Source organism: Lagopus muta, chromosome 1, assembly GCF_023343835.1.
Source record: "Lagopus muta isolate bLagMut1 chromosome 1, bLagMut1 primary, whole genome shotgun sequence".
NCBI classification, from domain to species: Eukaryota; Metazoa; Chordata; class Aves; order Galliformes; family Phasianidae; genus Lagopus; species Lagopus muta.
This window is the reverse complement of record NC_064433.1, coordinates 56,851,513-56,868,723: the sequence shown is the minus strand read 5'-3', so window position 1 is coordinate 56,868,723 and position 17,211 is coordinate 56,851,513. Positions and strand designations below refer to the sequence as shown.

Here is a 17,211-nt window from a genome sequence, read left to right as displayed (position 1 = left end):
TTTGCTTGTGCTTCTCTTAAACCACATCACGCTCTCCTCCTAATTCCCTTTCCCCTCTGTTTTGGACCTCATTTTTACATCAGTCTCCCTGGCGCTGCCAACCGACCATTCCAAATCCCCCTCTGCCCTGGGACAAAAGCTGCACATACGTGGGAAGGGCTGGCACTGGGAAAGCTAACGGCACTGTCATCCTGACCCAGCAGGGAGGCGACTGTTTTACTCCAGGACAAGAGGCAAAGAAAGAAAAGGAGACCAAGGCGCAGAGAGAGAGAGGACAAAATAACCCCATAGAAATCCGGAAGGGAAATGCATGAGTGAGATTTCTATCAAGCAAAACAGCAGGGGGGGAAATAAAAACAAAAGATAGAAATGTGTGGAGAGGTGGAGGGAGAAAAAAAAAAAAAGAGAAAGAGAGAGAGAAAGAGAGAGACTTGGGGACTAAAGAATGGCAGTATGGGGACAGGGGGGAGAAGTTTGCTTGAAAGGAGCTGAAAAGCATGACATACTGAGGGGAAGCCCAGCTGAGATCACTTTCTTTACTTTACATCTCCAATAGACTGTCTGTGTAGAATTATTAACTTTTTTCCTTCTTTCCTTCTGCCCCCTTTCACTCCACCAAAGCCCCTCTCTAATTTCTCAGGCCAAGCTGGGGACAGGAGGAGGCAAGAGAAGGAGATGCTAGAAAGCAGCTGCCCTTTAGCTGAGTTCATTACAACATAAAAGAGAGGCAAAAAGAGGCATTTCCAAAATATACAGCACCATGCAGTCTAAAAGGTCTCCAAGCCTGCAACACACCCTGCCCTCTCCAGTGGAGGTGATTACAGCTACCCACAGGAGACCCACAGTTATTAACCTTTGCCAGTCCCTTGTCCTGTCAGTCCCTCCCTTTATAGAAATAGGGAAGAAGTGAATCTGTTTTTAACAGTAATGTCCTTCACTAGCAGCATTTCTGGGAGTTCATCAGTCAAAATCTTCTTTGGTTAATCATTTAATTATGGTTTTGACATACAGGACAAAAATGGGTTTGGTTCATTACTGTCAAAGAAGGATTATTTTAAAAATAACATTCACTTGCAAAAGTAGAACTATTTCAGGTCTTCCCCCAACTTTGCACTCCTAATTTCTACCTGATGTGAAGATTAACAGTGTCTGTCTTGGATTGGCAGCGTCTTCTGGCTCTGAATTTCTATTGTGTGAAGATGTCTCTCATTTTAACTGTCGCTCACTCACATTAACCTCAAATTTTGTAAACCTAGAAAATAAAATGGACTATTTTATACTTTGTGCCTTCTAGGAAATCTGAGCTGTTTACTACTTAAGCAACTCAAGAATGTCCCCCTGCTATAAAACATTCTGCAAATCTAGAGCTATCAGTGAATGTCAGACAAACTCAATCTTCAACAGGCTTTGTCCCCACCATAGATCTTTGTCATAGCAGAATTTGCTTTCCAAGCAAAACAAACAAAAAAACTCTAATAATAATAATAACAAATGCATTCTCCTGTTTACTAGAGGATGCTATCTAGTGGAACAAGGACAGTGAGGTCAGAGGTCACAAAGATGTTCAGAATGACATGAACTAACTATTCCACCAGAAGTTTCCAACACAAACTCTTAAGCAATTATAAGCAATGTTCTTCTGTTGAAAACTGACATTCCCTGGATTAACTACAGAACTCTTGCATTTTTTTTTGAGCTTCTAGAGAAGAAAAGTAGAGAAGATATATATTGGATTGCTTGTCTTCAATAATTGTTATAAGCAGTTCAGAATTTCCAGATGAAGATTCCAAATCAAGTTTGATTCCAAATACAGGCAATGATTTAGGAGATCCTTTTCTAACTGAGATTCTTAAGTGTTCCCTACTGAACTGTGTGAAATAAATAGTTAATTTTTTTTAATGTGTAAGCATTGGGGCGTGAGATAGTTGACTGCAGCAAAAAAAACATGTGGTTCTGATACCTACTGAGTTTGGCCCTCAGTTTCTTGCAAAGTGTTTCTTAGCCCAGCTACAGACAGATCTTAAAAGGTGACCTTTTCAATACAAGAAAAAGACCCTTGATTTATGAAGGCTTCTTGAACAACATGTAGGTCTGTGTATCTGCCCTTCATGCATAGGAGATGGAGAGAAATTGTTTTGAAGGAACAGCAACCAACACAACCATTCCTGCAGCAGTAAGCAGCTGTTATAACACCTACTACACTTCAGTTGTTCTAACACCTACTACTACATTGCTGCTTCAGCTGCTGTTCCAGACTCATGCCAGTCCACTGATAAGTATCACAGCAATCTCTTTGTTTAACCAATCTCTGCTTTTTTCTATCTTGAGACGGGTTATTTTCCTCCCCTTAACATCTAAAATAATTCTGATCAAGATCACAGTGTAATCTCTCATATTAACATCCCTGCATAATTGCAGAAAGCATAAAGCCATCACCACAAAAGACAGCACAACACCATTTCCTCTTCTTCACAGTCCCAGTGCTATGCCTGAGGTGTGTTTGCTGGGGGCAAGGAGGGATTTACCACCCCTGCACCACATTCAATTCACCCCAGTAGCTTCATACCAGATAGCTAACATTTTTTTATTGCTGTTGGTCACTGTTTGAACTACATTGAGAAGATTTTCTCTGATCAATAACGGATTTCCTGCGCTGTAGCTGGAGAGTATTTTGCTGTGGAGCTCTTATTAATCTTAACCATCTCTAGTCACGTGTTCTTGATAAACTCTATGACAGAAAAACTATGGGGGAATTAGAGGTGGACAAAAGTAATGGCCAAAAGAAGAGTAAGATCCATTTTTATCAAGCGTGTCAATTAGCAGAAATAAGAAGCTAGATACAGGGAAAGCCTCAGATATTAATAGTGTTGGATGAGGTCTCATACACTAATTATTAATGAGAAGATGCCAGGTGCCAGAGAAACAACATAAAAACAAGGACATCATGATGATGATTCAGCAAGAGAGCTTGTTTGTGACTGAGAAGTGCCCAGGGTAGAAATGAGATTCATTAATTGCTTAGTGGGAGAAAGAGGAGGCCCCTATTAAAGCACTGTCCCATGCATTCTCTGATCCCCAGAGAATGTTAAACAAACAATGCATTTGGAGAAGCTCAGAGGACATATGTCTGGAAAGCTGCAAAAGCTTCCTGTCATCCTTGGGGACGGGGGGGAGAGAGAAACTGAGTTGACATTTGCTCAACCTTCTGGTTTGTCTTTGTCTAACTGTCCGTAATCCCCTACATTTCTCTATTCACTTAAAAAATTCCCATGGATTTCCTGCTCACATCCTCACCAGCTTAAATGATCTCATTTTAAACCCTCATTGAAAGAATTGTAACTGGGTCAGTCTGTAATTTAAGGTATGTGTGCCTAAGAAAAGTCCTGGAGAGGTATCCATGAGAGTGAAGTGGCACAGGTCATGCAAACCAGGAGAAGAAACAAGAAAGACTAAGAAAATTAGGTGAAATTATGTCTATCTACAGAATTTAGAGGCATATAAATGAACTGTAACCTATGAGATGATCCAGAGAAGTCAAAATAGAAGTAGATTTAGTGATAGTAAGACTTGCTACAACATCTGAGAAAAATAGCCAGAATTTGGATATAAGGCTAGCTATATGTATCTATCAGATGTAGGTATCTCTACACAAAAAAAAGACCCTCTTCTTAGCCAAATAACTGGAGAACAGTTCAGCTGCCCACATATGGATATTTTATGATATTTTGAAGGGCAAGCCTTGGTATGAATTTGGAATTACAGGGATGTTTGTCTAGGCTCCTGCTGGCAATCCAGAAGGATATGAGTCTTCTACAGGCCTTGCATGTTATCTATGGACCCATGCAGAACTTAGACCTATTGACTATATCACACCATATAAAAACCTAAGCTTTAAGAGCCAAACTGAAGCTAAATCCCACTCCAACTAAAACAAATGTTAACAGATGTATTATTGTCTCTTTATTTACTGTGTGTAGTGCTTTTTTCTTCTCTCTGTGAAACTTCCGTAGCAACTTTCAGGCATTAGCTAATACATTATAATTACCAGAGATAGTCTCTATGTTTGTGAGTAGTTGTCATGCTGTTGTGGCCTATATCATTTTCCAGCAGTGAGCAAGATCACAGTAGTTTGAACAGGCAGAAACTCCTAAGTACTGCTAACTCAAACATATGTAAAATGCAAATTCTTACATAGCCCATGTAAGCATGCCTGCGATCCTGTTACTGACAAAGATAAAAAGACAACGAGTGAGAATGCTCCCAGCCATGCTGTGCTGTGTGGTTTCACCTGGCTGACACACTCGGCTGCAGTACAGCTCTCTGCAGGTTTGCACACTGACTCACCGTGTTCCAGGATATACTTCACAATCTCGCCATGCCCACTCTTGGCAGCGTGATGCAACAAGGAGCCATGGTCAGGTCCTTGGATTAGCAAATTGGCTCCTTTTTTACAGCATTCTATGAACTAGGAAAAAAAACACACACATACCCATAAGGAAGGATAATGCAGGAAAAGCAGAAAAACAGATATGCAGGCAAATCATGTATTAATTTCCGCAGGAGATCAGTACAAGAATGCAATGCAATGAAATGTAATATTACATTAAAGCCAGCTTTTAGGCCCCAGTGAAAAAAAGATATTTTAAACTAGAAGCATTGACAATTATATGGGTTAACAAAAGCAGATCATATTTCCTGAACAATGAGACACTGCTGCTCTATGGGTGGTGAATTATTGCTTGCTATAAATGACTTGCAAAAACACTTACAGTGAAGCTGTTAGGAAATTTAAAAATATATGTATTTAATAGAAAATTCTGGCTTATCTCCTGAAAATTTCACTTTTTTTAATCAGTAAAGGAAGCATATCCAAAGTAAACACTTTCTGACTAAACCAGAAAACTCTGACTCAAAAATCTATAGGGAGCTGGATTTGAGCTGCCACACACTCTCCTTTCTATTCAGAGCCCTCCAAGAGGAAAGCACTATCCAAGACAAGGACAGGCAACATCCACTGGTCAGTTCTCAGATTTTCTGTAGACTTTCTGTAATACAGATTATTGCAGAAAAGAGGGTGTAGCTGGTGACAGGGGGACATTACTTATGACACATGACAACTGAAGAAGGACAAGTTTCCTTGTCAAAGCACACTCAGGCAAAAAGCTTTCAAGAAGCAGAAATGGAACAATATTTTAATGACTGCTTGCTTGAGGAACATTGCCTAGATGCTGCAGCTGCCACACTAGGGGAGAAAGATTGGAAGGTACATCTGCAGGCCAAGGGTTGCCCTAACAGTACTGTCATTTTTATGAATGGCTCCAAGCTGGCTTTTTGCAGATAATATTGCAATCATTAATCACACTTCTCATTCAAATTCAGGGACATGTTTGCAAACCCCTATTTGGCTACTGAAACACACAGCCTGAATAAGTGTCAGGCATAGAACTTCAGACTTAGAGAACAAGGCTTTTTACATGGATGCCTTTTCCTACCAAAGCAAGGTACCAAAAATTGACCATACCAAAATGCTATTGGTTTTCAGACATCTATCAAACAGTAAGGCATCAAACTGAGTTTCATTCTACCTGGTCTTTGGTTGCCTAGGAAGATATTAACATGTCTCTAACAACTCTAATTGCTTGGCCACCAACATCACTGCAATAAAACATCTAAAACAACATCTGCAACATCTACACTGTTGCCTAGTGCTACATCTTCCAGTACATGATTTCTCTATTGATAATTGACACAGTGCTCTATACAGTGCACTATGGACCCTAGGCTGAAAGGTGCTGCCTAACACCAGATCCTATTCACTCAAATTTCACACCTCACCTAACTGATGTGCTTCCTAATACTCCGGGTTTCCTGGAAAGGCTGTAAAATGGCGTTTGACAGCAGTCCCTACAGCAGTCTGTTTATGTTTTGAGCAGAGGTGTGATATTATTTACAGCATATCAAACCTTCTAGTAGCTGTGAAAAGGTGGACACTCAGTACTCTGTGCTTACCTTCAGCAGATCACCAGCTATGACTGCCTGTAAAAGTGCTGCAAAAGACAAACAGAAAATTAATATTAGGTAGAAAGCATTCTGTATATGGCCTCGCAACTGAGAACACATCTCACTGTGTGCACAAGTTAAGACAGACGCTTCAATCCTCTTGTATCCTCATATACCGTTAAAACTGGGAGGACTCTAGACTGACATTTTGAGAAAGGAGAAGGAAGACTACGCATGTCACATGAATGATGTATGGACATTGAACCATTATTTCCAATGACGCCCTGGAACTGCATGTTTCTGTCTGAAGTTTTGCTTTGTGGCACTTCAGAGAATTTTTAAGACAGGATGGACTTGACACCCTGGCACCTAAGCTATAGCTGAAGATATCAATGCCAAACACCTGAGATTCCTACAGACCGCTCAGACTGTGGGACTGACGGTAGAGTGGTCAGTCAGCATCAGATACACTGAGAGTCCAAAGCCACCGAAAACAGAGGGGCAAATCAGAGATTTCTTAGTATTTATTTGTATTGTAAGAACATCTTGGCCTGCCAGAATGCAACAAGTCCCACTGGTTTGGTAAGCAAGATCAAACACAGAGCAGGAGCCAGTTCCCATCCTTTTACCTTTGGTAATTTAGACAGACACAGAAGGAAAAAAAGACAGAGAGGCACAGTGAACAAAGAATCACAATAAGGCAGGGAAGAGCAGTGAAGAGAGCCCAGGTCTACTCACTGCCACAACTGTTTGTCCCAAGCCCATTAGAAAGAAGAGGGAAGGCAACAGCCTGAGACTCTGTATTGTCCTATGTATAGGCTGCACTGAGCAAGAGTACTAGTGGATAACAATTAACCACCCTTTTCCCTCTTTCTCACTATTATAACTTATATAATAAATTAAAATATATACACTATTGAGAAAGCAGTTTTTTGGTTTGCATCATAAAAAAGCATTAAACATTTGCCTCAGTTCATTCTTTTTCAAGAGTGCCAAAGCCCATTTCTGTCTTCAACTCTAGACAGTGCAATCAGGTTAAGCATTTGCTGAAGTGCCATCCTTGATATAATGATGCCAAAAGCTCATTTAGGGAGGAACAAGGGAGAAGGAAAACTGTAGTAAGGACCTGTATCTGAAAAATAACACACAGGAAACTGCACAGTGTGAATTCCATGTGGAGTTTTTGTTGCAACCCCAGAAGTGACATGGCAGAAGAGGAGAAGTATGAAAAGACAACTCAGCAAACATTCCTTTCTTTGAAAACACCTGGACTTCTATACAGCTTTCAGAGGTCTCAGTGACACCTAATGCCCTAGTCTCAGAGCAATAGGAAAAGCAAAAATTCAGTCCAGCTAATTTCTCATTCAGGAAAGCAAGAACTGCAATAACAAGTATTCCTTGTAACACTGGATTTAGGGCAGTCCTACAGCGATCATAAGTTAAACTAAGTCTAGTAAATCCCTTAGTGTCTGTGGGGATCAGGGCACTCTGCTTTGAGGAATGGAAGAAGTCAAACACCATCAAGTAGGATAATGAACTGGAAAAATACATTTGTGTCAAGAAAAGAATGCGGCCCTTATGCTACTCAGTTCATCTTTTTTTTTTTTTTTTTTTTTTTTTGTCCTTATTCACATTCAGAGCCACAGTTATTGTGTGGGCTGATGCAGTCTGGGCTTGTGTAACTATTCTGGTCTCCTCACACATGCAGAAATAAAATGAACTGGTGACACCAGCTTTTCATTGCCATCTACATTCTCTATTTTAAGATATGGTTACCTTAAAATTACTTAAGAGACAGAAATACATTTTCTCATGCAAATCAGAGTTGGTAGTTGAGGTTATAGTTCAGAAAAGCCAGGAGATCCAGTAAACTGTAGAGTCAAAATAAAAGTCTGGCAAGTCTTCTGCATTGAGGACTCATAACCAGAGGTTTTCCTGGTGATATTAGGATAAAACAGCTTTAAACACATTAAACAAAGTTAAAGCAATCTTTTCCTCTCTTCTCTAAGCCTCCAATCCAGCTAAGCATTTAGGTAGGTGCTTAGCTTTGAGCTGATCACATTCTTTTTATGGAGCCTACCTGCAAACGATTTTAAGTACCCTGATAGAGTATAACCTATTGCATAAATGAATGCACTACAGATCAACAAAACCAGCTGTCATAACAAGTAGATGAGAAAACAATAAAATAATTCTGCACAGTAAGCCACAATACTGGGAGACTTAGAAGCTATAGAACTAGATATGGAGAAAGGTTCAGAATAGGGCTCACTTTTGCACACACTTACTGCTTAGCAGACTAACCCTGTAAACTCAAATGGGGTTGGTGAGCATACTCAGGAGGAGGGGTTGCAGGGCAAAAATTATCTGGCTGTAAAAGAAGTGGTTAAAGCAAGTAAGAAAATGGTAGTGCTAAGACAGTTGAATGAGAAATTGGACAAAAACAGTTAACATGCAATACCAAGCTATCTTAAAATCACTAAAATAAGCATATTTTTTTTGTCTTCTGAGCAACACTGCACCACTGGTGTAATATACAACATGAGTTATGAATTGTTTTAAATCATAAATAACTTCATGTCTTAAAGATGCTTCAAAAACTACTTAATTTAAAAAATATTTAAATCGAGCCTTTTTTTTTTTTCTCCTCAACTTCTCGTGTGACAAATATGTTTCATGACTAATAAAAATGTTTTATTACTCTTTTCATTTCTTTAACAAGCAGACTTATTGCTGATGAAATGTGACACCTTGACAAGACTCAGATTCAAGTGGTCTGGCCATATAACTAGGCTGTCACAGTGCTAGACACCCTGGGCTGCCTTCTCAGCAAAGTTCAACTCTTTCTATGTCTGCATCACTACAGACAGCCCCTACTCCATCTCTGTACCATGAGCAATTGCTTTGCTGAAATGCCCAGCAAATGTAAATCACTCCCAGGATGATGAATCTTGACAGCCACTTCGCTTGCCAGGATATGGACAACCAGAAATACAGATCATGCATGAAACAGCTGCTGGAGAGCAGCAACTTTGGGTCTCCACTGGATGAATTTTGACACCTGGCTCTAATCACCCCTTGGCCAACTTAAATCACCAAGTTGGCCACATTACAAACAAAACTGAAACAAGACACACAGATGACTTATAAATTAAATACAAGTACATAATCCACTGACTGGGAAAAAAAAAAAAAAAGTTAAAAAGACTGGTATTTGAATTCTGGTAATTCTGCAAACTAATGCAGCTTTCTCTTTGTACTTAGCACTGTTGAGGCCATGCCTTGACTGCTGCGTTCAGTTTTTGGCCCCTCACTAGAAGATATTGGGGCCCAGGAGCATGTCCAGAGAAGGGCAACAGAGCTATGAAGGGTCTGGAGCATAACGCTTATGCTCACAAATTTCAGGAGCTTTCTGTACTTCTGCAGCATGAGAATATCAGGGTGGGAAGGGATCTTTGAGTCACTGAATCCAGCCTGTAGTTAAAAACAACCATGGAATGGTTTAACTGCTCACATAAGACTGATTGTACATCACTCCAGCACAGACCTCAAAAGCTGCCCAGCACATTCTCATAATGTAACTGCAAACAAAGACAGATCTATGACCGTAACGTATCACAAGAAAGAAAAACAGTAGAGGGACAGAAGATGTTGCCCATCTTTCTTCAGAAGCAATATTTGATAAAGACAATTATCAGAACCATCTTGAGTGAGGAAAGGCTCAGCCACCGACAACTACACCTTCCCATCTGCCATGCAGGAAAATAACCCTCTGATCCCAAAGCTGCTGATCAGCTCAATGCCAAGGACATAAGTGGATCTCAGCACCAGGCTACTGATATGACAGAAAAGAATCTCAAAGCACAGTATGGTTCTACAGTCTGCCAACATCAGCAGTACAGAATTAATCTGTCTTTTTACGTGAGTAAAGGCAACCATAAGCCATAAATATCTTCCAGATTTTACTAGCCAGACTGCACACTTGGTTTTATGCTTTCTAGGTCACAGTTACAACTGCTACTACCATGCAAACTAAGCCATAGTGAATAATGATAAAACCGTTTTGCCTTCTTTGAAGCTATTGCTGTTTTCAGGGAATTCTTCAGTGAAGGTCTGGGGAGCATCAGTGGAGGGAGCATAATATTTAAAAGTGCTTTAAGATATAAGTACTGCACAAAGGAGTTGTCACATCCATGATTAAGGTGCAGGTATAAGGTATTCGAGGTATAAGAACAAAACGCACTGTGTGAAAGCAAAGCATTATTTATGATAGCACATCTTACTACAGGTTAAAAATTATAAGGCTAACTATGCACCTGACCATGTAAGACAGTAAGCAAGGAATCTTGCATTTAAGCACATGAGAAATTCTGGTAGGATTTACCAACCATAACTCCAAAGTGTAAAAAAATTGGGGCTGATAAAACCTTTAGCTCCTCCAGAAGACACAGTAAGACAAGTGATGATCTGAAATATTCAGGACCTTGTACAAACCTCATTTATCAGGCAGTGGCTACAGCCATCCAGCTCTTTCTAAGACAAAGAACTTGGAATTAACATCCCATCCACATTTCAGTGCTGGATGTTTCTTTCTGGTTAGAAGCAGATAACAAATACATTAGACTTCGGGGTTCCACTGTGAGTCATCTGACTATGAGCCTCGGCGTACATCTCCATTTCCTGCCAGATATGCTCCAGGGAACTCTTAAGGATCACCTCTTCAAATGCTGCCTCACTCAAACCTTGCTGGGCTGATAGCAATAAAAAAATAAAATAAAAAAAACCTGCAGCAGAAGGTGACATCATCACATTTCTTCGCTGTTATTAAACTTAACTTGGCCTATCATTAGCTTCCAGAACATTCCCCATTCTTTATTACTGCTGAGGACTATGAAATTCACAGAACCAGAAATTTAAAATAATTACTGTTTTACATGTTGAGAAGTTAAAAGCTGACCCTGACTAGAAGAGTGTTCTTTTTACACAGCAGGAGTCTTCTGAGCTATTAAAGTTCAGCATTACAAAAAACGATAAGAAAACAAGTTCCTGTTCATAATTTTGCACTAGTTTTACCAAAATCAATGGTTTTATCAAAATCAATAATAACTATTTCAGTCACTCAAAAAGCTAAGCTCTCAAGTGAGTGTGTAGTCTATATAGATTATCATTCAGAAATACACTGTTTTCTCTGTAAACAACAATTTGCTTGTAAAAGCTCTGTACAATCCAGTAAATATCAATCCTAATATGAAAAGCTGACAGGAACATAACTTATACAGAAATGTACAGAGCTGACCTTTCTTTTACTGCAGGCTGACCTTCAACCTTGGCCTGCAGGAAAAGGTGATGGATCAAGCCTCTTTGGAGAAGCTGTCTATGGAATAACTTAACATGAGCCAACAGTGTGCATTTGCAGCCCAAAAGGCCAATAGTATGCTGGGTTACATCAGAATAGGGGTGGCCAGCAGGGACAGGGAGGGGATTGTTCCCCTCTGCTCTGCCCTTGTGAGGTCCCATCTGGAGTACTGAGTCCAGATCTGGGACCCTCAGCACAAGAAAGATATGGAGCTTTTGGAATGGATCCACAGGAGGGCCACAAAGAATATCAGAGGGCTGGAGCACCTCTCCTACAAAGAAAAGTCGAGGGAGTTGGGCTTCTTCAGCCCGGAGAAGAGAAGGCTCAGGGGAGACCTTACGCAACCATTCAGTGCTTAAAGGCAGATTTTAAGCAGGAGAGAAATCAACGCTTTACATGGGTAGATGGTGATAGGACAAGGAGGAATGGTTTCAAAGAAAAAGAGGTCAGACTTAGATTAGATGTCAGGGAGAAATTCTTTACTCAGAAGACAAGGAGGTGCTGGACCAGTCTGCCCAGAGAAGCTGTGGGTGCCCATAGAGGCATTTAAGGCCAGGCTGGATGGGGCCCTAGGCAATTTGATCTAGGTCCTTGACTACGTGGTTGGCAACTCTGCCTGTGCCAGTGCAGTTGGAACTTGATGATCTTTAAGGTCCCTTCCAACCCAAGTCACTCCATGATTTGATGGTTGGACTGGATGATCTTATAGGTCTTTTCCAACCTTAGTGTTCCTGTGATTCTATGATTCCTGTGATTTTATGACTACTTCCCTTCCACGAGGAAAATGATAAACTAGCATCTCAGCTGACATATCTAAAAGGGTCTGCCAGTACCACAGACAGTTTTTAGGGATCCACAGTGAAGAAAAGCTGAAAATCTCTGCATTTGAGCTTTTATAAGCCAGTCACCTCTTCTTAATATTTAATCTGCTTTTAAGGTTATTGGGGGAAAAAAAAAAAAAAGAAAAAAAAAAAAACACCCTTTAAAATATGTACTCCAGATTGTCTACATAACTGAGAAATTAAATAAAAAATTAATAATGCTTTGTTGGAATGACTGCAAGCTGGCAGGTCTTTGATCTGCAGTCTCAAGTCTCACTGAAGCTGATGATGCTTAAACACTTCTCTTTGAAGCTAAGCGGAGAAGAAAGAGCAATTAAACGTTTCTTCATGTCTTTTATGCACCTGCAAGTACTGGAAACAACTACTAAAGATGGCAACAAACAAAAGTAAATGGGAATAAAATCTCATGCATTGAAGGGTTTCCCAAAAAAAGAAATGGAAATAAATATATCTGTGTGGGTATGAGGGTCAAAAGAGTAACTAAAAATAAACGCAGCAAAGCAAAATGGCCAATGGAAATACTGGGTTAGAATTCTGCAGAAAAAAAGAAAACTTTGTATTCATTGGAAGAGGACTTAAAAATGTTCGTCATTATAAAACATGGAAAAGCTCTCTGAATATGGGCTACCCAGTTTGGACTCACATCCCAGTCAATCAAGCCCTAGTAAGAGACATCTGTTCCCTTTGGAATCTATTATTATATGAGTGCCAAGATAAGGAAACAGATATTTGATCCTATCATAAACCTCAGGACTGATTTTTTTTTCTTACAGCTATATATAGGAAAAGCTGTGTTGAGGGAAAAAACACCGATTCTCAAGAGAACACTGTAAAACCAGACCAGATACTACTAAGGAATCTGTCTGAACAAAAAGCTTAGTACTGCTATTTGACAGTGTGGTGGTTTCACCTTTATGGGCAGCTAAAGTCTACCACAACCACTCTCTCACTCTCTCTCCTCAATGAAAGAAGGGGAGAAAATACAATGGAAAAGGGCTCAAGGGTTGGTTGAGGTAAGGAGAAGGAATCACTCATCAATTACTCTCATGTGCAAAATGCATTTATATCTTTTAAAAAATAAGTCTCTCACAAGCCCTTCTGAAAACTGGAAATTCCTGAAGGAGTAGGCTGCCAAGGGAACAGGAAACAGGCAAAGGTTTCTGGACTTACTAAAGGAGTTATACAGCAGACTCAAGACTGTATAAGAACTGTGATAAAAATAAGAACATTCAGCATTTTTGCTGAATGTTCACAGATCTGAATGTTCACAGATTCCAAACCTACAATGTACAGGTGTTTGGTTGGTGTTTTGTTGTTGTGTTGTTGTTGTTGACTATGGCAGAGACTGATTGATTTTGAAACTTTTTCCAAAATGTATTTGTTTGCTCCCACTATCCAATATCCTAAAGAAACAGATGGTAAACAACATTTCCCCACAAGATTTCAGCTTTGGGAAAGGCTCAGACTTCTTAGGGAATCTCAGGACTTCAGCAGTGGTCGATGTAGCTCATGAGAGCAGAGCTGCAAAGCACTATTTCCATGAAAAAAAATCAGATAAAGAGCCTGAGAGTTCAAAATATTCCTAAGAGAACAGGAAAACAGACAATCTGCTACAACTAAAAGCTCAGAAGCACATCAGCTCAACAGCAGCCAGGCACAAAAGTCTGATGACTGTTCAGCACAGGGCCTTCGCAAAGCATCTCCAGCTAATCCATCTGTACAGGAAAACGTGTGTATGAGCAAACCGTCTCCTGTGGTTTAAGAGGCACTTTTGAAGCATGCTGGCCCTCTGAACAAGTCATACTTCAATAATATCTATTTCTGGGATTGCTCAAAGAGGTAAAAAGTCCTTCTCAACAGTTTGGGTTGTCCTTTAGCTACAAAACTACCTAATTCTGTGCAAATATAAAGGGAAGAACTGACTCAGTATTAACTGCATCTGTTTGCCTAATTTGGGAATAAAACAAAGGAATTTATCATGCAAAAATCACCCCTTGCTCAGGTAGTTTTTGTATTAAAAACCTTTTCTTTTTAGAATTTCAGATTCAAACAACACACAGTTTCAAATCACTGTTTAGAGAAAAGATTAAGAAAAAAAGTTTAAAAAAAAAGTGGGTTTTTTGTTTTGTTTCTTGTTTTGTTTTGTTTTTTAAGTAAAAATAACACACACAGTAAAGGAAAAGAAAGGCCAAATTCTCACTTACACAGAAGTCCCTTCATAAAACTCTGGAAGGATAAAGAGGCTTTCAAGCAGATGTAAATTACACCCAAGCTGCCTTTAAGGCCCCATTTGCACTGTCAGACTAGTTTAAAGGTAATTTGATGCCAATTAGAGTCCACCCTGAATTGTTTATGTGGCACTGGTGCTGAACTGAGAGTACAGTTGATAGTTAGGAGTGGAAGTATTCAAATCCTAATGCTAAACATTTCCTGCAAGACAGTCTCAACTAGTTTTACAAAGGGAAGGGATGACCATAAGGCGAAAGGGCTTCCTTTGTAAATGGTCCAAAAACCCAAAGAGCAGTTGCAGATAAACTAAATACCATCTGGCAGACATCATTCCTTTTTTTAATTTCCTTTTGCCTTCCACCATTTTTATTTTTAAGCCAAGATGGGAACAATTACTGTCATTTTCAGGAGTGATGTGGTGGAAGAAAATGTCTCTGATGAAGCAAGAACACAAGGCAGGGAAGACTGTGGCTGACTAATGCAGACATTTTATCAACAGAGTGGCAGTAGTTTGGCAGGAGGGGAGTTCTAGGCGAAATAATTAAGAAATGATTTACTTTTTTTATTTAAAAACAAAAAAAGGGTCGCAAAAAAAAAAACCAAAAAAAAACAGGAACAGTGAGGATCGTGTCATTCCTCCCCCTCCCATAACATGGCAGACCATTACTATTACAGATACTCCTATTGCAATTCCTTCAGGTCTTTGCCACAGCAAGGCTAGCTGCAGTGCCTTTGTCCAGCAATATCTAAGTAACTCATATTAAATGTTAGGTCTTCACAGTAGGAATAAACAATCTGAAGGTCAGTTCAAGCTTTTATTTGCTGGCCAGATTCTTGAGTGTTTGGAGGGAATTTTCTTTCCTTTGTTATTTCAATGAGTTACCTTTGGTCAACTGACCACAAGGAGCATCACTGTGTTATCAGAAACAAAAAGCAGGAGTGAAGTGCAATGTTAGGTCACCCAGGTCTTCTGCTTGAAAACTGATGCCCTGTTCTCCAGACAACACTTTCACTGATCCTATGCCCTTCCAAGGAGAAAAGGATAAAGACAGTGAAAAGCTGGAAAGAAATTTCTGTTTTTCCCTACTACCTACATCTGCCAGACCTTTTCTTCCCAGCTGCCTACTGATCCCTCAGCCTATTTAGATATAATAGGAGATGGGATATAGGTACCTTCTAATGGTTTTGGAGAATGGACCTCCCTCAGTCCTAGAGAAATGCTTTCACAGAACACTTTCTCTTGCTATAGGTATTATGGCTCTCAATCGAAACCACCCTATGCTGAGATGTGAACACACAAACTCTGATCAGATCCCCACACTACTGTTGGTTCAGCTGGCCACAGACATACTTTCAAAACACTATCCAGGATGGCTTTCTTCTCAAAGTGGCTAATTAATCAAAATAAATACCTGCAGTCAGGAGCCCCTCCTCCCTACAGCACTGCCTTTGATTTGTTCAGTGAAAGCATTCCAAGACATCTTAATTTGTTGCAAGGTAAATTGCAGCAACATCACCCTGAAGAATATAGCTTCTCAGTTGGAGATGTGCAAAACCACCATCACTCCCCTTTGAAGGAATCTGGTTTACAAAACAGAAGTTTTTGTTGTTTTGTTTTTAATGATTCTAACAGCACTGAAAGATTCAGCAACAACTCTGGAGTTGTTATCCTTTTATTCAGAATAGAAGCCTACTTTAAGAATAAATAAATAAATACATTTTAAAAGCCCATTTGTGAAGAGACTGTTCATTTGCAGACTCTGACTAGCAAGACCAGTGATTAGTGAGCCAGAAACAAGAAAGAAGGTCAATGGGGTGAAGCCCAGGTTCCCAAGGTCAATATGGACAACAGGAAATCCCCATTTTCCAGTCAGTGTTCTCAGCTCTTGTGCTGTTTTCTGGGACTCCCACACTCATTTCGTAAGTTCAGACCTCTTCCCTTTAATAGGGCAGACAACACTGGAGCACACTAATGCACAGCACACTGTCTAGAAGAGAGGTGTCAATACTAGATGGCAAAGCATTTTTCTGTATAGGATCTGCACTGTCTGTATAGGACAATTTTCTGTATTTTCACTGTCTGTATAGGACAATTTCTGCACTGTTCTGTATAGGATTCTGCACTGTCTTTCATGCATACACTTGGTCACTCCCTTCCTTATCACAGAATCACGGGATTGTAGTGGTTGGAAGGGACCTTCAGAGGTCATCTAGTCCAGCTTCTGATAAAGCACATTCCCCAGAGTAGGTTCCACACTAAAGCATCCAAGTTGTTTTGAATTTCTCCATAGACGGAGACTCCACAACCTCTGCGGCACTCTTCACCCACAGGGGCCTGTACACACAGTATTGTATTTCTCACCCCAGGCTTCCTGCTGAATTCTATGCCAAGTAATCCCTATGGAAAAGTCTTCTAACAGATGCTAGTTTGATGGTCATCATTTAAAACCCTTTCACTTCTAATGCACTTCTGGCTCTGGAAAAAAATGCTTTTGAAGGATAAGGTATTCAGACTGGATGGCTATCAAAAAATCAGCCCCTGACAGAATCTGAAAGACCTTCAGGTGTCCCTACTTGTCTTTCCAACCAGAAAATCACTCTTCACCTCTACCCACTGTGTCATATTATGACACAGTAATAATATGACACTGTAATAACAACCTTCTCCAAAATTTCTCTTTTGATGATATTTGCCTCTTGTCCTAATTTCTCACTTCTCACTTATGCCCTACTCCCTCATGAGTTTGGAATCTACTGCAGCAAAAAGATATTGAGTTTAACATA

The 17,211-nt window shown here is 39.9% G+C and overlaps 1 protein-coding gene across 7 annotated transcripts in view; it reads right to left on the bottom strand.

Moving 5' to 3' along the window:
• Positions 1-17,211, bottom strand: part of DGKI (diacylglycerol kinase iota) — a 216,543-nt gene that overhangs the window by 16,438 nt on the left and 182,894 nt on the right. For all 7 annotated transcript variants that reach the window (XM_048930903.1, XM_048930912.1, XM_048930928.1 and 4 more), the window contains 2 exons: positions 6,010-6,047; positions 4,345-4,465 (listed from right to left, as the gene is read on the bottom strand). In XM_048930903.1, the coding sequence (XP_048786860.1) occupies positions 4,345-4,465; positions 6,010-6,047 (159 nt within the window). The remainder of the gene's footprint in view (positions 1-4,344; positions 4,466-6,009; positions 6,048-17,211) is intronic.